The following is a 27,068-nucleotide window of genomic DNA, read 5'->3' as shown; positions in this document are numbered from 1 at the left end:
TATAATATTGGCTGCAAATTTCCTGCAAATGAATGGGTTTTCTTAAAAATATTACGGAGCCTTATAAGGGGCTAGGGGGGAAGTTTAAAATCCTCAAACTCCGCCCCTTCCCCAAAGGAAACAAATCAGCAAACGCTGTCCCTGATAGATTTGATTCTTCTTTATTTAGACCTTGATTTTACTCGATAGTAAAGTACAGCTTGATTATTCAATCAGCCAAAACAAGAAACGCGTTTAATTCTTAAAGCCGTGTCTGTCAACCCTTTTCCTCTCCATTATCAGTTTTCAATCTCGTACCCAGGGCTTTTCGCTCCCTAGAAAATCTGGAGAAGCTCCGGGAATGACTTTACGGATTCTTTTTACGCAAACGTCATGTTGACAAAGTTTCTCAAGGAACTCAAAGTGACAAGCTTTGTCGGGTGGGTAGAATTTGATAGTTATAGCTTTTCCTTCCTCACTAAACGGAGAAGACAAATTTTATGCTGGTATACATTCCAAATCCTGCCAAAAATAAGCACTCATACTCAATTATTCAAACTCTGTAATCCCGTACAAACTTTTGCCATTTTTTTATAGTTTTCAAAACTTTCTTAGCTCAATGAATTTGTACACAAACCGCTGCCTCGGTTCCACTCCTCTCCTGTTTCATGGTGGAGCAGGCGCAGATAATGTTCGGAGTGAAATTGTGACTTAGATCGTTAAGTTTTTGACGTCATTGTTAATATTCGCTGAAGTTCTGTTTTCTGGGTTGAAGAATTTCTCCAAATACCAAGAAAATTTTTTTTGTAGAAACTTTGCTTTTCTTCATCAAAGGAAATATTTGAGTGGGACAGAAACTGAAACCGGAGAATAAGTTTCAAATTTGATTTAATCAGTTTTGAATGTCTGGACAAATATTTGATTTCTGTGATAAGATATAGTGCACGTTTTGTATTTTAGACAGTTTTTACTCACTCGATTGTTCAATATTTTTCTGAATAACTCTCGACTATGCAATGACCTTTTTCTCTGTCTTCAAACTGGCCGCTGGGATGAGTTTCTGCTGCCCGCTCTTTATTATCACTCGACAAAGCGTTCAACCGTTTTCGCGTGTGCGGATATTTCGTTTTCAAGCTGTCAAAGTCAATGGTAAATTACTGGGGTAACAAAGTATCCGTAGTTGAATAAACTTCGTGTTCAAAAAATTTGTATTTTTCCTTTGTCAAACTTTTGTTGTTTCCTGTCATTGACTCAGTTCGTTCCTTAGATTTTGCGTCAGACAGGTTGCTTTGTATCCTCTACTTTACCATTTTGCGCGGGGAATTTCCAGCCAAAATTGTTCCACTTGTGTGTTTCAAAAGAGATTAACTGTTTCCGTGCACAGTATCCCCGTTTAGGAATGTTTTTTTCCTTCTCTTTTCTTTTCTTTTCTTTTTTTTTTTTTGGGGGGGGGGAAGGGGGAGGGGGAGGGGGAGGAAGACTTTAAAAAAGAGCTAACATGTGCTGTCAAAGTTTTGGAAAGCTCAGTTTTTAGTTTTTTACCCATGGGTCAATTCTCTGTTGACCGTCGCTTTTAGACCGTTGTTTGTAGAGATCGAAAAGTACGCTTTACGTTGAGCGATAGCATAGACGGTTGAATATACATGTCAAAAGTAATTTGTGAAAGAAGATGGTGTCGAATACACTCAAATGTAGAGGAAAGGCGACAAAAAGTTTCGTCTGGTTCTTCTTTACCTTGGGGTAGCACCGACGAGGGGTAGTTTTCGTTTGCTGGTACTCCACAAGCACTAAATGGAGCAATTTTTTGTAAACATCTTGCCACTGATGAGATGATTGCTGACATTCTAACGAGGCCTTTCCCTAAGCACCGCTTCGAGAAACTAATCTTCAGGTCGTGAAGCTACGTTTTAATTATCTAATTTAGATGGACCTACATACAAACATAATACACTCTGAAGGAAAGTGGCAAAAAATTCTTTCTACTTGATCGCCTCTACATTTTTGTTGCCACCTCTATGTTACCATCCTTTATCAAGTTTTTCTTTATTTTAAGCGTGAAATTCAATTATAAAGAAAAGAACACATTTAATACGTATACGTGCGAAGCATTTCAGCCATTTGCCAGTGATCACGGGGTAATGTACACTACAGTCCCGATCTTTCAGTCTAATTCTCGAGTATATGATCTATTCCTTTCACCATTTATCTATTTCCTCTCTCTTTAGAAGTCACAGGCTCGCATTGTTTCCATTAGATAATGATATTCTTCGTCCTCTTTTGAGAATCCCGCCATAACCTTATCAAGCCGCTGAAACAATTCATACCCTGTTTTCTCTAATTTCCGAAGATGAGAGTTAGCGACATCCTCTTGAAATCGAACTTTCTTCCTTTTTTTACCTTTGCAGTGTTCGTCATGGCTCATTCTTCCCAGTCTTTTCAAGAATTTGCTAATTCCATCGAAAAATGATTTTCCTCTTGAGTATTTCGGCTGTTTTTCTCCTGGTTCTTGGCCCGTTTTTCCCCTCAAAGCTTTGATGGCCTCACTGATTTGGTCAAAGTTGATTTTTGAACTCTTCTTGTAATCAAGGGTAATGCTTCTATCTACTGCTTTTTCCTCTCCCGTGTTTGATGCTTGGGAGACTTTCAGTTGTCTCAGTCTACTGCTGACAGAATCGAAAAATGTGTTCCGTTCTTTTGAGCCTTTGCAACGAACCTCATCAACGAGCTCGTGCAACTCACTTTCATTCGCGGTATCCTTTGCATCCAGAAGTGCATCGTTTATTACGCCGATAAAAAAGTTCATGCAGATAATTGTTAGGGTGAAAAGAATAGCAAAGACGAATATCTTAGCGTATGTGCTGTTTACCTCTGCTAATTCACTGATTGGTCTGGCTTTCACTCTTCCAAGAGTCAGTTCGAGTTGGAAATAAGCTGCTTTTAGCACAGAGGAGTAGCGCTCAGATCCAGTGCCAAACATCAATACACCGGCGTGAAGAAATGCCACGAAGAGAATCAATAGGACAATGCTAAAGGATGAAAGAGATTGTGCAGATATCGTCAATGCTTTGGAGAATACAGCAACATGTTTATTGAAGCGAATGACTCGCAAGAGTTTTGCAGTGACGATAAACATCAGGATTCCAAGTATAACATTTTCTGCTTCATGCCAAATGATAGCCTTTTTGAAACTTATATTTGCATAACTGTTTTCTTTTAACCTTGCCCATGTTGAAGAGACTATGATTTGTCGTTTTATGTACAAAACCACGGCCAACACGGAGAAAACAACCTGGGACATCTCCACCCAATTCCACAGGGACTGGAAATACCGGGAACGGTGATTGTAAAGCTTGAAGCATTCTCTTCCCAAAAACAGCAGAACGGATACAGCGTATAGTAAAATGCAAATCAAATAGAACTGATATGAAGCTGTGTTTGTAGGATCAAGAGAAAGAATGTCAGTTTGTACCAAAGCTTCTTTGAGTCCTGATGCCTCAATTTCGTAAAAGTACGTGGCAACACCTAAAATATTCACCGACGGGTTAAACACGGAAAACTGTGCGAGAACCACCCGGGTTTGCCTGTCAAGCCAACCGTTGTTTTGCAAAGTGGTTACGGCTTTGAACCCCGTATGGTTCTTGTGCCCGAGGTCTGCTACAAATCCTCCTCCACGATAAAATGAGAACTGTCCCCACTCTGACCCGCTATCACTTTCTTCCGCATTTTGATATCGCCATGGCTTCGGGCAAAGTCCAAATAAATCTTCGTCTCTTGTAGAGTTGTCGACAAACCTCCAGCCCGGTTCATAGAAAGCGGTCTTGTCTTCGTTTGTTTCCGAATATCCTTCGTAACATTCCAGGAAAGTTGTCTTCATGTATTTTAACACGTTGCATGGTGCTGTAAGTTTAATAAAAAAAGGGACATTTATTAGAAAGTTTGTTTTGGAACTAATTCAATCTACGTGTAAAGTACATCTCCCATATTCTTTATCGTGTAGGAAAATTTAGTTAATCAAAGTGCTCTGTGAGCAAACTCGTGAATTGACACATGATTTTTAGATTATGTTTAATGTTAACCGGTTTAGGGAATTTTGTGGTTGATTGTCATATCTAGAGTACGAGCAGTAGTTCAGTGTTCGCTAATGTAGCAAAGAAACAAAGTAACGTTGGGATAAGAAGGCATTACAATTGAGATGATCATGCTATTACATTTGACAAGGTGGATGATGTCATGTGTTTAAACGTCTATCAATTTTTGTTTCTGGTTCAAAAGAAAAGGTTGGAAGTAAATGTGGGTGAAAAGTGAAATTTACTGTCTTTCGTTGTAAATATTAGAAAATCAAGGCAATGCTGTCTTAATGAAAACATTAACGATTCTCTCTTTATCAAATGAGACTAACGGGAACGAGTTTTGAGTGATATAACTAAGCCGAGCCTGCCACCGTCATTTTGGATTTCCGCCTGGGTAGATTTGAGTCACGTGCTAGGCAACATATAATCAAGAACAAGATAGAATTTCATTTCAGGCCTATTTATCAATTTTGTGGTGTGTAACTTTCGCATTTTAGTACGTTGTATGTATGTTGAATCTTCAAATTGTCTTGAAACTTAAAAGAAAATTGTTCTTTCAAAATTCACTGAAAATCGGTTGCTAAAATTGTTTGTTAAGGTGTTATTTGATTCTCGTGTTAACTTGTTATTTCGTCAGACGCCGGCATCTTCTACTGCTTCACACAGGAAAAACACACGCAACGAAACGTAATGATCATTTTTGTTAAAAACCGGATATTCACTTGTGCCCGTTTTTTCTCTTTAAAAGGTGTATAGACCAATACAAAATAAAGTAGAATATCAAAATCTTGACAACGTATTCCTAACACTTTGACAGAAAAAAAAATTTTTCTGGGCGTCTCTTTTAGGGTGAGTTAGACTTAAAAGTAAATAAAAGAAAGGACTTACTCGATTTCACTCTCAGTTGCCTTAATCGAGCCATCCCGACGAGAAGAGAGCGTTTATTACCAATGTACATTGTTTTTTTCTCTTCCTGACCGTTGTACCATCTACCGGAAAACACTCCAGGAATGAAAACTTCCCGCAGCCAGTTCCAGTACTTCCTGTCATCTGCCATCTGAGTTCAATGAAAATTAATACGTTACTTACAATTTGTGACTACATCACCTCTCGTATCGCTTATTGTGGATATGATGCTTAAAAACAGACTAAATAAAAAGAAAGTCAAGAACGGGAGATGTGTTGGTCGGATTTCACGGACTGGGATGGAGGCATGACTCGCTGGTGGATCAGGAACATTTAGAAACAGGTAAGGGAGCCAAGCCATTATGATGCAAAGTCTGAAAAGAATTGATACAGATTCTAACCAAAATTCGAAATGTGATCATAAGAGTTGTTCTATACACAACCCACGGACTTGAAAAGTAGCAATAATTCCCTATAAAGAAAAGAGGTGTTTACGCTTTGGAGGATACGTTTATGTCGTGAAAATAGATTTCAAATAGGGTTTGGCAATCCAGAATCAATCGTTTGGTAATATCAGTCTTTTAACGATTTCTCCAAACACAATAAATGTTACTCACATTGTTAAAATTGGGCAGTCCATCTCGAATTGATCTGGTCATTAGGTAACGATGGTCATTTCTGTTTCCATAGCACACTACCATTAACAAGAAAACGAAAACCAAGTAGATACCCAACTCTGTGAAGTAACGTGACAGGTTCTGTTTCTTGGCCTGGCGTTTCCTCATCTTTTCTACTTCCGATAATTTCAACGTCCACAGCCTTTGTTTTGAGCGACCACTTTCAACTTGATTAGAGTCTTCACATGCAGGTACCGTTGATCTCTTCGCCTTCATCTTGATAATGGCCGCCAAAACTACAGCTGTAAAGAACACTTTAACTGGTTCCGTGATTGTGACATCTTGAGCAAAGGAGATAAGCACTGAGGACAGCCACTGCTCACTGACACTCTTTTCCCAAATCAGGCTATAGAAGATTGTAAACGTAGCAGAAATAGCACAAGAACCGAAAAAAAAGAACCAGGCGATACTTTTGATTAGATTAGCTTTATAGCAAGGACTGTTGTTACTCGAGGACTTTTTGGATGCTTCTTTAAATAAAAGCACTATTAGTATGTTTATTGGTGTCACAATGAGCGCGCTTTCAATACCAGTAACTACTTGTCTCCACGAGAATTTCAACGGTCCAACTTGAAAAGGTTGTTCATATCTGCCATGTAGCTCATAAAACATCACGTTTGCAAACATGGATGTCAAAAGCACTGAAAGGCAGCAAGAAACCCGCTGAACTCTTGAAAAGTGGCTTCTCTTTGGTTTGGCAGCGACTGAAACCCAAATATGTAGCTCTGTAAGCCCTCTCCGCCAGCGTCTTGCAACCTCACTGGCAAAGTCCATTTGAGATACCGTTGCTTGAAACATTCGCTCGATACGCCCGTCTCCGCGCTCAAGAGCAAACCACTTACTAACCATAAATTTCCAAGACTGATTGGATTGTACGTCCCGAATGAAAATTTCCTCCAAAAACCACGAAGGACTGTCACCAAAATTGTTATGACCAATCTTCACTTCTTGAATCACACCAAGTGATTTGTTAACATACAGTACAAACACGGCCGAGTTACCGCGAGAGAAGAACGCGTCAATTGAACCAGTCTCTTCCTGGCTTAGCTGAAGAATGCCACTCCTTCCGTCAGAACCGTAAATCTCCATAGCAACTTGAGCTGTTGTGCCTGAGTATATCCAGACTCCTGTAGTTATTACTATCTGGTATTCATATGTGCTCTCTGGAGAGGATGGCAAATGGACTGGTAAAACGTTCTTAAGAAAAATGATAATACCATTAATGAATCGGTGATTTATTCTTTTTTTTTTGCTTTTTCCCTTATTTAAAGAAAAAATATATATATATATGTATTGATGATATTAAAAAACTTGGAAACCTTAAATGATTCTAAGTGATTTCTTCCAGCTCGGTGATCACTTTTTTCCAGGATACTTAGAAAAATATGAATCTGCAAGTTTTCAAAGCGTATTACGTGTTGCATAATACAAAATATGTTCAGAACTTACATTTTTAGCGTCTTCTATGTCTGTTTTCCTGACGATAACAAGCGCAATCACGTAACTTAAGAAAACCAACGCCATTGCGAAAATAACTGTGATATTTCCAGATTCTGGCAACTTTTGAATCTGCACTTGAACCTTGTCGAGGTCGATAGGATTCGGTTTAACCAAAAGACTTCCCCCGAAGGATGTCAGGTGATCGCAGCTGCAGTTAATAAATCTGTTCGATGCTCCTAAAATCTGGAATTATCCAGAGAGAAAATCACTGCTTCCGTTTTCAGTGCTAATGATGTGCCTTGTCCATTCAAAGGTATTCAAAGGTCGTGATTAGCTATGAGAATAATTATATTTTTAACGATGGAAGACTACACACAGGCTCGACAAGGTTTTGTCTTTTCGATTTTTAGTTGCCAAATAAGCGAAGATGATCACAATGAAGCACTCATTTTTCCACAATTACGTGAAACCCACGAATTTTCTGAAAAGTGTCTGAACTAATTCCACATTATAAAAATTATTCGATAATGTTAACACTTTACAGCAACTCACCCGACAGCCTTTTGTTACCCACATCTCAACTTTCGCTGACCAGTATACACAGCTACCGAAGGCCACCCTCAGAGTGTAGTTCTGATCGGTTTTGGAATCATAAGCTGGTGTCACAGATGCAGTTTTACTCATGGGTAGGGCAGGTGGGGGATCTTTAACTTCGACGCAAGACCGCTTTTGTCGTCCAGCGATAAAACACGATCTTTTCTTTCTCCTGTATGGGGTGGTCGTGGTGGCATTATAGTTTTTTACGCCTACAAAGTATTTCCCAGGATGCCTGGCCAATGTTGCTATCGGGGTAAGTGGGTTCGACGAGCATTCCGGTTGTCTCTCCTTTTTGTCATGCGCACTTGCAGTCCAAACGCACTGTCCATTTTGAGAGATTGTGGCATTGAGATCGTAGTTTTGAGTCGTTGGCCGTTGACCGAATCGCAAGTAAACAAACAGATGTACAGTTGGCTCTTGGGGTTTGACTTCTAGCTGCATCAAAGTGTTTTCGTAACTGACAGTTATCTCGTGGAAACGTAAATCGTCATCCGTCGTGAAGTACCATAGCTCCTTCGGTAGTGTCCGAGGTTTTGATGGAATAACGATGACAATGTCGTCTGGTAGACTTGATACTTCCAATAGCTCGCTTTTATTGTCCTTTAGGTCCAGAAATAGAACTTCAGAGTCGACTCGCTCCCTGGTGCTGTCCCAGGTGTAGGGGTTGAATGACATTGATAGCATCTGCAATAAGAATAAATCAAAACTTTTTGTTGACTTTAAGGAATTAAGGATTAAGAGACATGATAATTATCGCTAACTGACCATAATTACGGAAGCCAAACGAGAAAAAGAGTTCAGGATGCCTAACAAAGACTGTACCTTCGAATCCGTTTGCTCTTGGGTTATCAGACTTTCCGAAGTCACTCACGACTGAATCGATTTTGACACGCGCTCGTGTCTTAATTTGATGTAATCCCTTACCTGGGTGTCGACAAAACTTGTTGTGTTTCTTCCCGTGACAGGCCATGGTGGTAAAATGAAACTGCCACTTCCACCCTTTATCTGCAGCCCTGCAAGTTTACTCATGCTATGTCGCCCTAATGTCATGTTCAAGTGACCGGTGGAGATCGATATCATGTTTTCATCTGGGACTCTCAGGGCTAACAATGCGTCTGCAACTTTTCTAAGCACTTTAAGGGCAGTATTAACAGATTTTTCACCCTGTAAAATGAAACAAAACATCACAAACAAACAAGTAAAAATAACGAAAAGAAGCAAAGCTAAACTGACGAAAAGATCTTAGCAAGGACAATTAAAAAATTTTTTGACAACTTTAGCACATTAATTTGACAGCAGCACCAACCTGACAAGCAATGTGTCAATTAAAAACGAGGGAAGCCGACTCAAGTGCAGCTTGAAGTTTCATATGGAACTAGATTTCGCTGTTAGACTACAACAGCCAATAAAATACCTGCTCTTGGAAGCTTAAGGTGGAATCTGTTGACGCCATCTCTGCGGATATCTTTAACACCCTTTGAAGACACCAAACTAAGTTTTCTGCCGATCGAGTGACTAACGACAAATCAGCAACGTCCTTCAACTGGACGGTTGACCATAAGAATTTCGTTTGTGAGTCGACAGCCGATAGCGACAGTTCCTGAAAGTACATCATGCACAAACATGGAATTATTCTTTCTTAAGATTTGCTGCTCAGCACAATACATTTCTATTTCTAAGAGTCAGGAGTTAGAGAGGAATCGTCGCCTCTAAACCAAGTTTGTTCAGGTTAAGGAATTTTAAAACGTACTTAAACTTCTTCTTTCAAACATTTTTGCCTTTGCTTGATTAATTAAACCAAAACAACCATGACAGCGCTGAAGAACTCTGGTATATGAAAAAGCAGTCAAAAGTTTACATCATTTTGTCAATTATCGCAATTTCATATTCCTCTACACGTGTCTCATTCTTTCTGATAAACGTTCGATCTAATTTTACCTACCAATGACTCGGGAGAGACCTTTTCCAAAACGTGAAGAGCAGAACCAATCACGGAGGAGCTTTGAAGCAGGTCTGCAGTGTTGTTTACTTTCACTGACGCAATATTTTTTATTATAAAGTCTATAACCTTGAAATGTAATGAAGTTCAAACGAATATATTAATGCAGGAGCCTTCTAACATGTGACTATACGACAGCACGGGTACAAAAATATAAACAACTACACGAATACTGGAATGCACGAGTACACTACCACACGACTACATGAGTCCACGAATACATGAATAAACTAGTTCCCATAAATACTATGTATTATTTGTATTCCACTCAGTGCAGTTGAATGATACAATTCATTAGTACCACGATACATGAACACACGAATGCGTAAATAAGTGGATACGTAGAGATATCATTATGCAACTACACGAATAGTGCGTCCAAGAAGTATGAAAGCATTTGTAAATGCATTTACCTTGATTTTATCCTGAAAATTCATCTTAGTTTCTAGTCTAACAATTTGAAGGACAGAGTTTGCTAATTGTGCCGCCTTTCCCAAGTCTCCTTTACTGATGACTTCATAAAACAGACTGTCATTTGCCATCAAAAGGCTTGAAATTTCATCTGGTCTTAGACTCTCGGAGGGCTTAACCTATAGAAAGAGCATCAGTCACTATCTCAACCTCCGATGGGTAGCTGTCAAAAAAGGACAAAATTATGTCAACAAAATTTCCGATGTACATCAATATTACAGTACCTACCAACTAAACTTACCTGTACTGTTAGATTAACAGGAGAGGCAGAAATTCCGACGTTATCAGTCACAACAACGTTGAGGCTTATGGTATAGTTTTCTGCATTGTTCCCAGGCGGTATCCCAAGAGCAACTATAGAGTTGTTGACGCCATGATATAACACAGTGTACATACCGTTCTCTAGTCTATATTGAAACTGGTAGGACAGGGGGGTGCTGTCACTTGTCCAGTTGATACAGCTCAGATGAAAGTGTGATTCCAAGGAGATGCCGCTTGACGGAGTGATCGAGCATTTCCCCCTTGTGGGCGGTAGCGCAATGGAAATGTCGTAGGCTGACATCGCCCATAAACCGTCGGTAGTTGTGATAAATAATGCCAAGCGGTACTTATTTCCAGCAGCAAGAGAACCTCCATTTATAACAATGTTGCTTGCATTTAGTGGTGTACTGGTAATGAGTTCTAAATTATGTTTTCTTTGCCAAGCAGTGGACGCGTTTCCCTCATATTGCTGGTAGAGTATCCACTCGTATGAAAAAATTTTGAAGCACTGTAATCCCTGGCATTCTGATCGGACACTAAGTCGTACTGAGGGGCTGATTTTAGGCAGACAATTAATGAAACATCTAAAATGAAGGAGAGAATGGTGATTACATAACGAGAATGTAGATCAATGCAGCGTAACGAGGGTCTTGCCTTTTGAGAACTATGGTGGTCATAGTTACTGTAACAGAGAACGAAACACAAAATACAGCGATATTTGAGGCATTCAAGACAAGGCATCGGAAACAAACAACAGCAACAACAACAGCAATGGCAAAATCAACAACAACAACTTTAACTGAAGCAGTAGCAACAATAAGAAAATAGGAAAATAATTAGGGATATCAGTCGCAACAAAAAGAACAAGCAACAGCCACAACGCTAGCATCAACAACATGCCAACTTTCTTACCTTTGATATATTTTAGGGGGATCTCCTTTCGCCAAATGGATGACTTGATAAGCGCTAGCTTTGCGATAGTCTTTGGCCACAACCAGTCTAACTATGTAGATATCACTGAGAGACATAGCCTCGGTATCTAAGTAAATTCGCACGCCAGATGCTCTTCCATTATATTGAAAAGCTGACTCGTTTACCGCTATAAAGAAATCTCTCTTTCTTCCCTGCACAGAGGAGTAGTTCCCTGTGATCTCACCGTAATGCCAAGTAAAGTTCATTCCCGATTGGTCACCATGTGCAGCCTCAGGGTCATATGAGAGTGAGCCATCCAATGTGATGTTTTCTTTGAGTCCTCGAATCACCTCAGCTCCGCCAAAAATGACTGCAACAAGGTCCTCCATCTTACCTAAAAGCCGTTGTAACAAAAAGGCAAAAGTTTGTTACTTTTTAAACTTAGCTTACTGTTAATCAGAATGGTTCTGCTTTGTCATCAGTGTGCCTGGGCAAGCTAAAGTAGCCATTGGAAGACACATTCAGATTGCTTTTCCAAATTTCTAACGAGACGTTTTTCTTTCGATTGGCATATAATAGTAAATAGCACAGAGTTCCTAAAATTTTTATGTCCTGGAATCATTGTAACATTACCTCAAGAAATACCCCCCCACTCAAGATACTAAAGAGTTTCTCTTGTATACCCGTTTATGTTCAGTTATGAAACTAGCCACAATAGCGTTTTTCAGAAACACGAATTAGACTACTGGATACTGTCTTTCTCACACTTTTAAGACAAAGCCCTCGCTACAGAAAAGGGTGGCATGAAAGCTGAAAAGATGCCAAGTGAAGTCAGAAAAAGCCTTACTTTTGGAAAATAAGCAACCTTCAGTTGTTGATGACGATAATGAAGTCGGTGATGGTAAAACTGTCATTGTTGTCGATACTGTCAATGTTGGTGGTCCTGTGTAGGTTGGTGATCCTGTGTATGTTGGCGATGTTGTGTATGTTGGTGATGCTTTCCATCTCGGTGATGCTGTCCATGTTGGTGATGCTGTGTAGGTTTGTGATGCTGTGTAGGTTTGTGATGCTGTCCATGTTGGTGATGACGCTGTTAATGATTCTTCTGATGACGAAAGGATGAAAACAAAAAAGAACTATAAACATTTATTTAATTAGTTTGAAAAGCCTCCTCTCTTCTTTAAAGACAATACCAAAACGTTTTCAATATGAATATGAGGCAATAAAAGTGAAGATTAATAACAACTAAATAGTATTATAAAGGAATAACGAACATATTGTTCGAAGTAAAAGAAAACAACAAGGTCAACAAGGCTTAGCTAATGCCTTGACTAACTTTCACAAAAAAAGGCTGAGAGCCAAAGAAAGAGGGCTAACTACGAACTCTCAGCTCGTAAGAACATACAGGTAGATAGCAACCGCTCAAAGGAAAGCACCCGGCGAACAGTGTAAAAAAAAACTGTGATTGATAAGCGGTAGCATTGCGATAGTCTTTGGCCACAAGCAGTTTCACTATGTAAAGATCACTGAGAGACTTAGCCTCTGTATCCAAGTAAATTCGCACGCCAGATGCTCTTCCATTATATTGAAAACTGACTCGTTTACCGCTATAAAGAGACCTCTCTTTCTTCCCTGCACAGAGGAGTAGTTCCCTGTGATCTCACCATAATGCCAAGTAAAGTTTATTCCCGATTGGTCACCACGTGCAGCCTCAGGGTCATATGAGAGTGAGCCATCCAATGTGATGTTTTCCTTGAGTCCGCCAGAAATGACTGCAACAAGGTCCTTCGTCTTACCTAAAAGCCGTTGAAACAAAAAGCAAAAGCTTCTTACTTTTTAAACGTAGCTTACTGTTAATCAGAATGGTTGTGCTATGTCATCAGTGTACCTGGGCAAGCTAAAGTAGCCATTGGAAGACACATTCAGATTACTTTTCCAAATTTCTAACGAAATGTTTTTCTTTCGATTGGCATATAATAGTAAACAGCACAGAGTTCCTAAAATTTTTCATGTCCTGGAATCGTTGTAACATTACCTCAAGAAATACCCCCCCCCCCCCCCACTCAAGATACTAAACAGTTTCTCTTGTATACCCGTTTATGTTCAGTTATGAAACTAGCCACAATAGCGTTTTTCAGAAACACGAATTAGACTACTGGATACTGTCTTTCCCACACTTTTAAGACAAAGCCCTCGCTACAGAAAAGGGTGGCATGAAAGCTGAAAAGATGCCAAGTGAAATCAGAAAAAGCCTAACTTTAGGAAAATAAGCAACCTTCAGTTGTTGATAACGATAATGAAGTCGGTGATGGTAAAACTGTCATTGTTGTCGATACTGTCAATGTTGGTGGTCCTGCGTAGGTTGGTGATCCCGTGTATGTTGTTGATGTTGTGTATGTTGGCGATGCTTTCCATCTCGGTGATGCTGTCCATGTTGGTGATGCTGTGTAGGTTTGTGATGCTGTCCATGTTGGTGATGATACTGTTAATGATTCTTCTGATGACGAAAGGATGAAAGCAAAAAAGAAATATGAAAATTTATCTAATTAGTTTGAAAAGCATCCTTTCTTCTTTGAAGACAATACCATGGACGTTTTCGATATGAATATGAGGCAATTAAAGTGAAGTTTAATAACAACTAATTAGTATAATAAAGGAAGAACGAACATATTGTTCGAAGTAAAAGAAAACAACAAGGTCAACAAGGCTTAGCTAATGCCTTGACTAACTTGCACAAAAGAAGGCTGTGAGCCAAAGAAAGAGGGCTCAATACGAACTCTCAGCTCGTAAGAACATACAGGTAGATAGCAACCGCTTAAAGGAAAGCACTCGGCAAACAGTGGAAAAAAAAAACTGTGATTGATAAGCGCTAGCATTGCGATAGTCTTTGGCCACAACCAGTCTAACTATGTAAATATCACTGAGAGACATAGCCTGTGTATCCAAGTAAATTCGCACGCCAGATGCTCTTCCATTATATTGAAAACTGACTCGTTTACCGCTATAAAGAAACCTCTCTTTCTTCCCTCCACAGAGGAGTAGTTCCCTGTGATCTCACCATAATGCCAAGTAAAGTTCATTCCCGGTTGGTCACCACGTGTAGCCTCAGGGTCATATGAGAGTGAGCCATCCAATGTGATGTTTTCCTTGAGTCCACCAGAAATGACTGCAACAAGGTCCTCCATCTTACCTAAAAGCCGTTGTAACAAAAAGCAAAAGTTTGCTACTTTTTAAACGCAGCTTACTGTTAATCAGAATAGTTGTGCTATGTCATCAGTGTACCTGGGCAGGCTAAAGTAGCCATTGGAAGACACATTCAGATTACTTTTCCAAATTTCTAACGAAATGTTTTTCTTTCGATTGGCATATAATAGTAAACAGCACAGAGTTCCTAAGATTTCTGTCGTGGAATCATTGTCACATTCCCTCAAGAAATACCCCCCCCCCACTCAAGATACTAAACAGTTTCTCTTGTATACCCGTTTATGTTCAGTTATGAAACTAGCCACAATAGCGTTTTTCAGAAACACGAATTAGACTACTGGATACTGTCTTTCCCACACTTTTAAGACAAAGCCCTCGCTACAGAAAAGGGTGGCATGAAAGCTGAAAAGATGCCAAGTGAAATCAGAAAAAGTTTTTCTTTTGGAAAATAAGCAACCTTCAGTTGTTGATGACGATAATGAAGTCGGTGATGGTAAAACTGTCATTGTTGTCGATACTGTCCATGTTGGTGGTCCTGTGTAGGTTGGTGGTCCTGTGTAGGTTGGTGATCCTGTGTATGTTGTTGATGTTGTGTATGTTGGTGATGCTTTCCATCTCGGTGATGCTGTCCATGTTGGTGATGCTGTGTAGGTTTGTGATGCTGTCCATGTTGGTGATGACGCTGTTAATGATTCTTCTGATGACGAAAGGATGAAAGCAAAAAAGAAATATAAACATTTATCTAATTAGTTTGAAAAGCTTCCTCTCTTCTTTGAAGACAAAGCCATACACGTTTTTAATATGAATATGAGGCAATTAAAGTGAAGGTTAATAACAACTAATTAGTATTTTAAAGGAATGGCGAACATATTGTTCGAAGTAAAAGAAAACAACAAGGTCAACAAGGCTTAGCTAATGCCTTGACTAACTTGCACAAAAGAAGGCTGAGAGCCAAAGAAAGAGGGCTAACTACAAAGTCTCAGCTCGTAAGAACATACAGGTAGATAGGCAACCACTCAAAGGAAAGCACTCGGCGAACAGTGTAAAAAAAAATGTGATAAAATAGCCGAATGAAGGAATGAGATTTCTGACCTTAGAGAGCTTATTTATACACTTGCAATTAAAAGCGATGGAATACAATGTGTTCTCTGAACCTTAAAAAGCTAGCTTTTACAAGAGTGGAAGTAAAAAAAAATAAAGCATAAGACGCATAGAGCGTAGACACACTTTAAAATGTAGGCTTTTAGCCAAAGATAGGGAGATAAAGGAAAAATTCCTAAAAGAAAAATTCTCATACTATCAACTTTCTGACAGTCAAGTCAGCGTGCTGTCAAAGTGTTTCAAACTCATCCCAACATCCGTGACAATCGAATGTAAAATTAGGCGACAACTCATGCGAGATTTTGAACAATTTGCAAGACGAATGCGCCTCTACGTCTTTCACGGAAAAACAAAGAACCACACCCTAAGTCGATCGAAATATCCGCCATATTTGAATTAGATGCAGCACAGTCATTTTATTATGTTCATTGCACATTTTGCATTGCATTGAAATTAGCTCCTACAACTTTAAGGTTCAAACGATCGGATATTAAAATAGAATACAGGAAACACAAAATTGATTCCTCTATGCGAAGAACACCTGCAAGTCTTTTGTATCCATTTTATAAAGTGATAATTTGCATGTATCTTATATGACGTTTAAGCGCTTCTGGCGCTTTTTAAGTTAATCGAAATAACATTAAAAACAACAACAACGACAAAAAATCAACTCACCCTTAGAAATCTCACAAATATAAGCGTGCTTCTTTTCCGTACTTTTATCTTGAACACTACCGAACACGCCTCGTTTGCCATTACTAGACCGCTTATACATGAAAGCCACGCGGTGTTCACCTCTTGGCTCCCCTTTTCCCCATTTGTAAATAGTCAGTGGTCTTTCACTCACCCAGGTCCATTTTCCGGTGTTTTTTTTTTTAATAAACCAATACTCCATTTATTTTTATAGTTCTTAGTATTTCGCCTTTGAATCTCATCATTGATGAAATTCCATTCCTCTTCGGTTTCAAAGGAAACTAGGTCCCCTCCTTGTTTTCTGCAGTCGTCTCTGCTCCACTGCCAGGACAATCCATCCACAGAAATTATGTACCAAGAGTTTTTAAAAGTAATCTTTGGGCATTCTACAAAATGGTAAAGATGACAACAAAAATACTAATTATCATAATGATGACAAATAAAGTCATAATTATAATAATGATGATAACATAAAATGATTATAATCACAATCTCAATAAAGGAGAAACATAAATGAGATGGAAACGTTACTTATTCTCTATTTGATTCCTATTTTTTTAATATGATGGTTGATCAGTGTCAATTGATACAATATATTCGTTCTTCACTACGGCGTCCGCCATCTCTGACCTGCTTTTCTGACTTAGGTAACGTCCCATTAGCTAAGATTAGCTTAGCTTTCCCTGAACTCTGAGGTCAAGTCTAACCATGACCTAAAAGCTACCCGCAATACCTTTCGGGGTTATCGCTCGCACTTCCGACACGCTTTTTCTGACAACCTTTCTCGAAAGAACCGTATTTATTATTTGTTTTTCTCAGAGGGCGCAGTTACGAATCCTGAAATCTTATTAATCTATAACGCGGTCCGGAATTTCCTCTTTCTGCCCACAGGCACGGCATCGCTTGCGGGAGTCGCAAGCTACATCCTTAGCTTTGTTGCCATTTTTCATAACTATATTTCGTTTTGCCGGCTAAGCAGTATTTTTAAGCAAATCATTTCAAAGAGATAAAGGCGGTAATTTTCTAAAGAGACTGTGGTGCTGCGTCGGTGGGAGAATATTACAGGTAATTTAGTGTTAACAGCTGGGATGAAAACACAAATTGGCCACCGTTAAGAGTTTGGAGCCTTTAAACTTTTTATGGTGGCCAATTTACGATTTTAACTCAGTTGTTAAAACTAAATAACCATTTTATAGAAAACCAAGCCGATTTATAACTTATTAATCCTCTCTTTCTCTCTCCCAAATCACTTTGGTTGCCAGGAAAAAAAGTGGTTTTGAAATGAATTGTGGTAGGAAACACGTCATTAAATGGGTTGACGCACGGCCTAAAACCGTTTGTGATTAACCTAAACCTTTATTAGAAGTAACTGAGAAAGTTAAATTGTGAGGTATTTGTTTACAATTGAGTTCAATGATGAAAATTTTGTTCGTTTTATATGTGAATTCTCAAAAAATTTGTCCCTTGAAAACCAGTGAGCAAAGTCTTCTTTACTTCAAATACGTTTTCGTAAGTCTTTGCAGTTCCGTTCAAATAAGACATTGCTTCGTTCATTTCACAACAGATAACGAAGGAATTCAACGAGAAAAAGGTGCGTGAAAACTCCCCCTCTCCATGAAAGACAAGACTTACACACGTGATTGCACCAAATAAACGAGCAAAATCCCACAACTTCAAAACCTAGACTTGAATTTACCTACAATTACTTTTCACTTAAGTTTGTTTACCAAACCAGCACCGTTGTGATTGTTGCCGCTGTTGTTGTTGATATTTTTAAAGCGTGCAGGTTTTTTTTTCTTGCGCGCTTTCTAACTGACAGGTGTCAGATTTTAACAGATATTTGTACAAAAAGTGTTTGAAACTCTGTTTTAAATCACCTTTTTTCATTACATAAATAAAACTATTTCGGTGAAGCCATTCTTTAATTTGCATTACCTCAGTCTGTTCCACGTACTCGATCAAAAATTGTTCAGTTCATGGAGAACCTTGCCGTAATTACAGCCCTGACTCATTAGGGATCTTTTGGAAAACATTTCGTAAAGTATACGAAAAAACTGTTATTCACCAGCTAAGGTCGGTCCATATTGGGAAAAACTGTGCACTCTGCCTAAAGTACCGGTGGTCTTGGCCTCGGGCACAATCTTACCCAATACGGACCTCCCTGTCAGTAAATAACATTTATCACTAACTACAAGAAACACACACACGCACACACAGAGAAAAATAAAATACTTCGATTCGTTATGTTCAAAATAGCATACATACACTCACTGATCTCAGTGAACACGCCTTGTAACTTGTGGCAAAGGAAAGTTCCGTCGGCAAGATTATCCTAACCGCAGCGCGCTGGACAAAAGTTGTAAAACGTACAATTTCAATTCGATCGTTGTTTTCCAGCTGTAGTCGATGCAAAAAAAGAACAATACTAGGGTAATTCAATTTTTCTTTTGAAACATGTGTCCCGGAAATTAGTATGTTCAACTACTAATACGCGCTTTAAAATTAATTCACCGCTCTCACGTACAAGTTAGGTAAGCTGAGCATACTCTGTGAACAATATTTTTACTTTTAGGAAGCAAGAGCAATTTTCATGACACAACTGCAAGACTGTAATTTTTCAGCACATACTAAATCATAACATAGCCCGCGTGCTTGCCCCATACAGTCACATTGAGCCACTATGAACAAAATCTTTATTTACGCACGCCCTGCGTAAATAAGATGACGTGAGCTTTTTTTTTTTAACCTGGCTTCAGAATTTCTGTCCTGTTAAGCTGCAGTGCAGTTTCCTTCTCTTAGAAATACGGAAGAAAACCAGCGAAGAACTGCCCAAGTTTTCAATCAGCTTTGACCTTTTAGGTCCTAATCCACGGGGAATTCATTCATGAGTTCATTTGGCTTTGATTTTCTCCATTTTCCCCGTAAAATTTGACCTTTTCATTCACGGTTATCGGTTAACTGGATCAAAAGTTATCGCTCAAACCAAAGTATAAAATGTGTCGTGTTTTTAACCAGCCAATAGGGACGAGAATTGCACTCTATCACAATAAAAGGCTTCTTCGCGCAGATCCTTGTTGTCGTTCTGCTATAAAATAATTTGCTCATGCTTTTTAGCTGTGCGTATATCGAATTATGGATGCACTTGGGAAGTCTGGAGAGCACTCAAAAAGCTAGAGTTGCTCTCGGCTGCGCCTCGAGCTACTCTTACGCATTTTTCGTGCTCTCCAAACTTCCCGCCTGCATCCATAACTAGATATACGCACGTTAAGCATGAACAAATTCTTAACTTTATGGTTGGAATGTGATCTTACCTCCGGGCGTCTCGCAAATATAAGCATTTTTACTCTGTTTAGGGATACCATTAAAGAGCCCTCCCTTCTTAGTTATCTCCGCCATTATGTCGTCACCACCTGGCTCAGAATCTCGCCATTTCGAAATTTTCAGTCGTTTTCCACTCAGCCAAGTCCAAACCCTGCCTTTCTTCTCTAAACCAATGTGCCACGCACTAGCACTCCAAGTACCACGCTTTTGAATCTCACGATTGATAAACTGCCATTCTTTTTCAGTTTCTATGGAGACTAAATAAACTTTCTGGTAGGAGCAAGTACGATTGTTGTTAGCCCAAAGTCTTCCGCTTTTCGAAAAAATGTAAGAGGACTTTTTGAAACAGGTTGCTTGGCACTCTTTGAAAAAAAAATAAAGGAATAAATAAATAAATGAAAGAAACGTATACTGATGATAACAATAATGCTGATACGAATATAGAAGCGATCCTCGATCCTCTATGAACGGTTATATACGGGAATTGAATCCATGACCTCTGCGATACCGGTGCAGCGGTCTACCAACTGAGCTAACAGGCCAACTGAGAGCTGAATTTATTTTTTCAGGCCACATTTTCACTACTACTCAAGCAGTGTTCATAACTGTTCATCAACCGCAGTGCACATATATGATGTTCATATATTTACAGTCATGTAATAATGCTGATGATGGACACGAAAAAGTATTTTTTATACAATTAATTTTAATAAAAAACGATGGGCATCAAAATCCTCTACCTCACTGAAGCAAAAGTTACAATTAGGCTACGTAACGTTTTAAAAGTGGAAATTGGGGAGATCAGGGTAATAGCACTGTTATTCATTGAATTTTTGTTTTGCTCTCCAACTTACGTTTTAAATCACAATCCGATGTAATTCTAACAGGAAGTCTATGGCTCATTATTGGCATAATCAGTCAGGTATTATCTGTTTTTTACCGTTCATGTTAAGGTACATAAATGTTAAGATTGAAATTACATTGCCTCACCTGTTCCTGGCAAATGCGTCAACAAATGAGGGATGACTGTGGAAGAGAATAAGCAAATAAATTGATTGTTATCTCAAGAATAACATTTGAAACGATGAAAAAGTTTATTAGATTTCGAGTTAGACGGTGCTAGTGCATTTTATTTGCTACATGCCCTTTGATATCTACCCACGAGTTTTATTACCTTAGTAGGGAGCAGACAGAGAAATTTTGATAAATGCCGCATCTCCACAATTTACCAACCAGCTGAATAAAACTTGTTAAATGTGGAAAATATTTTTAAGGGTACGGTAGACCTTCGCGAATGTACTTCGGAAAATTCTTTAAACAGGTAATTCGGGGTGCAACCAAATTATAAACAATGAAAAGGATGTAAAATGCGCTATCCAGAATAAAAAGAGTGTTTCGTTTTAGTTTGCAGCAATTCAAAACGGACGACGGCTGTTTCTTTAAGCGAAGGAATCGGGTTTCAAATCTAACCGCTCAAATAACACTTCTGCACAATTTGAATCTTGATTGATTGGTCTCCAAAATGTTTTGAAGAAATTTCCATATTCTTGGGTGTTACTAGACTATGGATCAGCTGACCGTGGAACCTCCGGAACCCATATATATATATATATATATATATATATATATATATATATATATATATATATATATATATTTGTTTTTGTTTTTTTTTTTGTATATGAAGAGCAATGAGATAAGTATAAAGTTTGCTCTCGGGCACAAAGAAGAGAAATATGTTTAAATTTTTCATGACGTCCAACTTGGCGAGCAGTCAGCAGTCATTTACCCTGAGTGTTAAAAATTAAAAAATAATTTAAAGCTTAAACGGTTTGGGTTCCGCAATATATGAATAACGCCTCATCCGAAGGCTCTCAGCGAACCTTTAGGCTGGAATTTATCGTATATGACCCTGGAACGAGAACACGAGGCGTAAAGTAACATCATCGCCCGTAATGCTCGTAGAATTTCAGGGTAATCCATTGAACATGGCTGAATAGAGGACTTTATTAGAAGCCCAATTTTTTCATTTGAGCATAAATCAAAAAATAAAAAAAGGAGTTCATTGCTGAATTTTAATACATAAAAAATTGCTATATTTTTAAGGGTTATTTCAATTATGTTTCTGTGAGTGCACTTCATATTAACCCCTCAGCTTATTCTGAAAATCAATCATCAAAATTCAAGAAGAGTTATGATGTTTTAACGTACGACGATGAAGGAAAAAATTACACCAATTCAACCATTTTTTTCCAACCCCCCGGTCGAATATCAAACTTGAAATCAGTCTAATCTAGTTCCAATTTAAGTGGACCCTGTTGATTAGGTTCGATCGTTTGTCTAAGCACGTCGAATGTACAACAACCATCTGAAGCATAAAAAGAGGAGACGTCTATCCATTTTGATATCTTGTCATAATGACATAAAACGACAGCAATTAAGCTATCCCTGCATCCTTAATATGGCTGCCAAAGCTGTTTTGTGGACCACCATGACGCAAACAACATGACCACCGCGTGAATGTCTTGCTTGTGCTATTTGCTTTCTAATTACTTTGCTCATATAGTTTAAATTGCTTCAGGAATCCAATTTATAAGAGATCCTTCTTCAGTTATAAACTAAGAGTTTAATGCGGACATCTTTAGAGTCTGGTTTGTTTTGTTTTAATTAAGAGTGCCAAATAACCACCACCTGACAATTTTTTTCACGGATTAGTTTGGCTGACTTTCACAGGACGTCCCGAAATCGATATAAATGTTTCGCAAATGGAAAGTCAAGATATTAGGGGTTTATTAATTTCCGGAGTGTTTTTTATTTCCGGAGTGCAAATTTTACGATTATTTAGCTCAAAAGTCCTTAAAGTAAGACTATTAATCGCAAATGGCATTTCTATCGATTAATAGTCTGAAAGCGTCTTCTATCACGAATAGCAATCGAGGTAAGTACGACTATTAATCGCGTACAAACTCATAAATAGTCGTGTTTGACTGGCTTTTAGACTTAATAGTCGTACATTGCACGGTTAATAATCGCATCTGACAGCAAATGTCCTTATTTATCGCGAGGAAACGTACTCTTCTCCAAAGAAAGTTCAAGCTCAACCTTTTTTTGAACGGCCGCCATAACGATCAAAAATTCAGAATTCAGTATTTCTTCGCACATGGCTTTTTAGGCGATAAATGTCACATATTTGAAGTTTTCTCGGGTTCAAGTTCTCAGTGAACTTCATTTCTGTTCAAAAAATGCGTTTACCAACAACGTTTTCTTTGTTTTTCACTCTTCCACGAAGTACAGCGCGGGCTTACGGTGTTGTGAGAGACGTAATTAGCATTTCTTCTCGATGATAATGTACACAAATACGTTAATTTTCGACAGGTTCGAATAAATTGAAGTTTAACCGAGACAAAAAGACAAACAAACAGCCAAGTAAGTCGAAGTACGTCAAATTCTTCCCAATTACAGCTTCTTGTGAAGCTGGACGTAAGTTTACGAGCAAGCGACAGATGAAAACGGCAGCGGTGAAGAGTGCCAAAGGTGGAATATGGTAAAATTTTTTCATGCTTGGATAACTTGCATTCCCTTGCACTAGTAGTCTTGGATATGCAGAATTGGAAATTGTCAGGCTTAATCCTTTGAAAGGAAGAAAAAGGCAATGTTTAATTGATATCCTTTCCCCGCTTTGTTTTGAAGATACGTAATCCTAGAAAAAAATGCATTGCATTTATGTTGGCGAAGGAGAGAGAAATATTTGAGTCGCCGCCAAATTTCTCCACGCTGCCAGACTCTTTCCAAAACTAGTGCGTTTCCGAAATGGATTCTTCAGGGGCAATAGGGATAATAATCTGACGGAATGGAAAAAACATTCACGATTTTTTTTGTGAAAACGTATTTTAGAGTTTGCAATGTCACGCCGATTCGGTGAGATGTTTGTTTTGTGATGGCGATATTTATTTAACGGCAAAATATAGTCGTTTTTTGGTATAACTTCGTACCTTTGTTTTTCACTAGTCTCTGGAGCAGTACTTATGAACAACCACGTGTAGATTTCACCAGCTATCTCGCGTATTAAATCTGCAACGCCCCTTCCGTTTTCCGTCGATCGCCTCAATAAAAATCAGCAATCCGTCAACTCATGTATCCCCATCACCATTTCAATTATCTTCGACCACAATTTTACGTCCCTACTGTCTCCATAACCATGAATGTGGTAAAGACACCTTAGAGATCGAACACATTGCCAAAAAAAAGAGCTTCTATGGTGATCAATTGAAAAACTTGCTGTCAAACCTTGACCAATCACAGAGTGCATTTTGCTTCCTACCTTAATCGTGTCTAAAGTATGAGGGGCGATGGACGATACTCTTTCTTCACGCTTATTACCCGTAAGTCACTCCACGTGACATGTAGTGGATTGGTGTATGGAAGTAAGTGTCGATCAGTATTCTGACCATAGACGATGCCGAATATTTTAATTGGGTTACTGTAATATAATCAGCTTTGTCTTTAAAGGGTTGAACTGTTAAACAATTTAATTCCAACTTTCCCCTACATGTCTTAAGAACTATTTTTGTTGGTCTTTGAAAAGTTTTGCTTACTTTTCTGTGATTGGTCAAGCTTTGACAGCAAGCATTGCTACTGGTCACCATGGACGCTCTCTGTTCTGGCGATGTGTTCGATCTGCAAGGTCTCCCATCCACACTAACGATTGCAGAGGACGTAGGATTGTAGGGGCGTAAAAGTGTGCACGAAGGACAATTAATTTAAACATAGAAATGGGATATTGGCGATTCATCAGTTGGCAGGTTACTGGTTATTACTGAGGCTATTAACTGAAAGTGGGTTTGTTTGACAAAAATCGGAAGAAGAAGCGTTGCGCGAGATTGCTGGTGAAATCTACCTGTAGTGCTCATAACCGCTCCATGAGAGACCACTGTAAAACAAAGGTACGAAACTATATGATATAACTAGTAGGGATAATTGCACTTAGTCTGTTTTCCAGTAATTGCAGCCGGACTCAAACTCCTCTGAAACTGAGAGAGCTACAAAAAATTATTAAATGAAAGAGCCACGACGGATGATGGTTTCTAAAATGAACTGTAGAATAATAATCACATCACTTCAAGCGGTGTGCAAAGTTACAGATGATAATAAGAAATCGACCATTAAAATAAAGCTTGTCTTCGCAAAGAATTGCCAGCTGAAAAGCTTTTTTCCCGCGAAAATCGGATTTTCGCGGTAGGAAAGAGGAAGTCGAAGAGTTTTCTTTTTTAGGCCATGGCAAATAAATAAAAAATTACTCTCAAAATCTCTGTGAAAAATGTTAAGGCTGAAAGAGAGAGAAAACTTCTTATTTATATTCCCAACAAGATTTTTTTTTTATCGGAGTGGTGCGTGACGTAGGCTTCGAATCCTGCATAGTGAATTTTGACCGCGGATCAGAAACACTTTCAATGAGAACCCATATTTGTTCTTGTACATTTCTTTAGTTTACCTCTCAGGAATATACTAATCGAACGAAGGAAGTTTCGGAAATCATGAAAACCCATTATGTGCTTAGATCTAAATAATTCGTATCAAAACAAAGCATCGATGAAATGAGTCGACAGTCACGCACTGTCGTCAGATGTTTTTATCAGGTTTGAAATTTTTTGAATGAAAGAGTGTAGCAGCTATTTTTTGAAAGAAATGAAGAGAAGCCGTTTTTGTTGTTGCCTGCTATCGGTTTCGGGTAAAAACGATTACATTTTGCTGTTAAATAAATAACGCCATCACCAAATAAACATCTTACCGAGTCGGCGTGACATTGCAAACTCTAAAATACGTTTTCACAAAAAAAATCGAAAAAGGTTTTTGCACTCCTATTGCCCTCGAAAAACCCACTTCGGAAACACACTAGTTTTGGAAAGAGTCCGGCAGCGTGGAGAAATTTAGCCGCGACTCAAATATTTCTCTGTCTGTTTCGCTCAACTAACTGCAACGCGTTTTTTTGTTTGGATTAAGTATCTCCAAAGCAAAACGGGGAAAGGATATCTGTGACACATTGCTTCTTTTTTTTCTATAAAAGGGTTAAGCCTGACAATTTCCAATTCTGCATATCCAAGACTACTAGTGCAAGGGGATGCAAGTTATCCAACCATGAAAGAATTTTATCATATTCCACCTTTGGCACCCTTCACCGCCGCCGTTTTCATCTGTCGCTTGCTCGTGAACTTAGGTCCAGCTTCACAAGAAGCTGTTATTGGGAAGAATTTGACGTACTTTGACTTACTTGGCTGTTTGTTTGTATTTTTTTCTCGATTAAACTTCAATTTATTCGAACCTATCGAAAATTAACGTATTTGTGTACATTATCATTTAGAAGAAATGCTAATTGCGTTTCTTACAACACAGTCAGCCCGCGCTGTACTTCGTGGAAGAGTGAAAAACAAAGAAAACGTAGTTGGTAAACACACTTTTTGAACAGAAATGAAGTTCACGGAGAACTTGAACCCGAGAAACTTCAAATGTGGGACACATATTGCCTAAAATGCCATGTGCGAAGAAATACTGAATTCTGAATTTTTGGAGGTAATGGCGGCCGTTCAGAGAAAAGTTGAGCTTGAACTATCTTTGGAGAAGAGTACGTTTCCTCGCGATAAATAAGGACATTTGCTGTCAGATGCAATTATTAACCGTGCGATGTACGACTATTAAGTTTAAAAGGCAGTCAAACACGACTATTAATGAGTTTGTACGCGATTAATATTCGTACTTACCACGATTATTAATCGTGGTAGAAGACGCTTTCAGACTATTAATCGCAAGAAATGCCATTTGTGATTAATAGTCTTACTTAAAGGACTTTTAAGCCAAATAATCGTAAAATTCGCACTTCGGAAATTAAAAAACACTCCGAAATTAATAAACACCTGTTTCAGAGGTAGTTCTAACATAGCGCACAACTTTTAAAAAAAAATTCACACTTTGCTGGACTCAGTCGTACTCATCTCGCAATTCATCGAGCACACGGTACTAATATAGGTTGCTTTCAATAGCTGTCTTTGCACTTATACGAATGTGTCATTCCGGGTTATTAATTTTTTTCTCATTATTTGGAATTGTATGGAAAGTGAAAAATATTGAGAAACCTAGAATAATGATAATGTCGATGATACAAAGATCTCCAAGTTTTGCTTTAATGATGGACCAATAGGTTAGGAACGACATGTGTAGAGTTCGGTATGTTTCGTTATTAGAGTTCCGTAGGAGTAAAAATCGAAATTAATATTTAAAAAATGGAAAGTTAATTTCGACGGTGTCATAGCTACCTGAGAAAAAAACAGGAATAACTAGCGTCGTACTTACCCAGCACAAAGCATGTTAAAAGGGTTTTGGAAGTTTTGACGGATTCATTGCCATTTATCATCCACTTAATCGTAATCAAGATAATCAAAGGTT

General features: G+C 38.6%; 3 protein-coding genes across 3 annotated transcripts in view; 1 reads left to right on the top strand and 2 right to left on the bottom strand.

The window, feature by feature from the left end:
• The window catches only part of LOC149052105 (replication factor C subunit 1-like), a 255,440-nt gene that overhangs the window by 148,178 nt on the left and 80,194 nt on the right, over nt 1–27,068 (top strand). The gene's annotated exons all lie outside the window — the stretch shown is intronic.
• Nucleotides 1–27,068, bottom strand: part of LOC149052108 (adhesion G protein-coupled receptor L4-like) — a 98,260-nt gene that overhangs the window by 18,511 nt on the left and 52,681 nt on the right. The window lies entirely within an intron of this gene.
• LOC113675534 (polycystin-1-like protein 2) lies at nt 1,866–10,978 on the bottom strand. The gene is made up of 10 exons (XM_089188025.1): nt 10,381–10,978; nt 10,082–10,258; nt 9,612–9,737; nt 9,084–9,269; nt 8,594–8,833; nt 7,625–8,353; nt 7,082–7,315; nt 5,555–6,829; nt 4,938–5,088; nt 1,866–3,876 (listed from the first exon to the last, which is right to left on the bottom strand). Exons 1-10 carry the CDS (start codon nt 10,699–10,701, stop codon nt 2,201–2,203), a joined length of 5,115 nt encoding a protein of 1,704 aa, XP_089044151.1. The 5' UTR covers nt 10,702–10,978; the 3' UTR covers nt 1,866–2,200.

Source organism: Pocillopora damicornis, chromosome 1 (genome assembly GCF_964200805.1).
Source record: "Pocillopora damicornis chromosome 1, jaPocDami1.2, whole genome shotgun sequence".
NCBI lineage: Eukaryota > Metazoa > Cnidaria > Anthozoa > Scleractinia > Pocilloporidae > Pocillopora > Pocillopora damicornis.
This window is presented reverse-complemented; position numbering and strand designations above follow the sequence as displayed.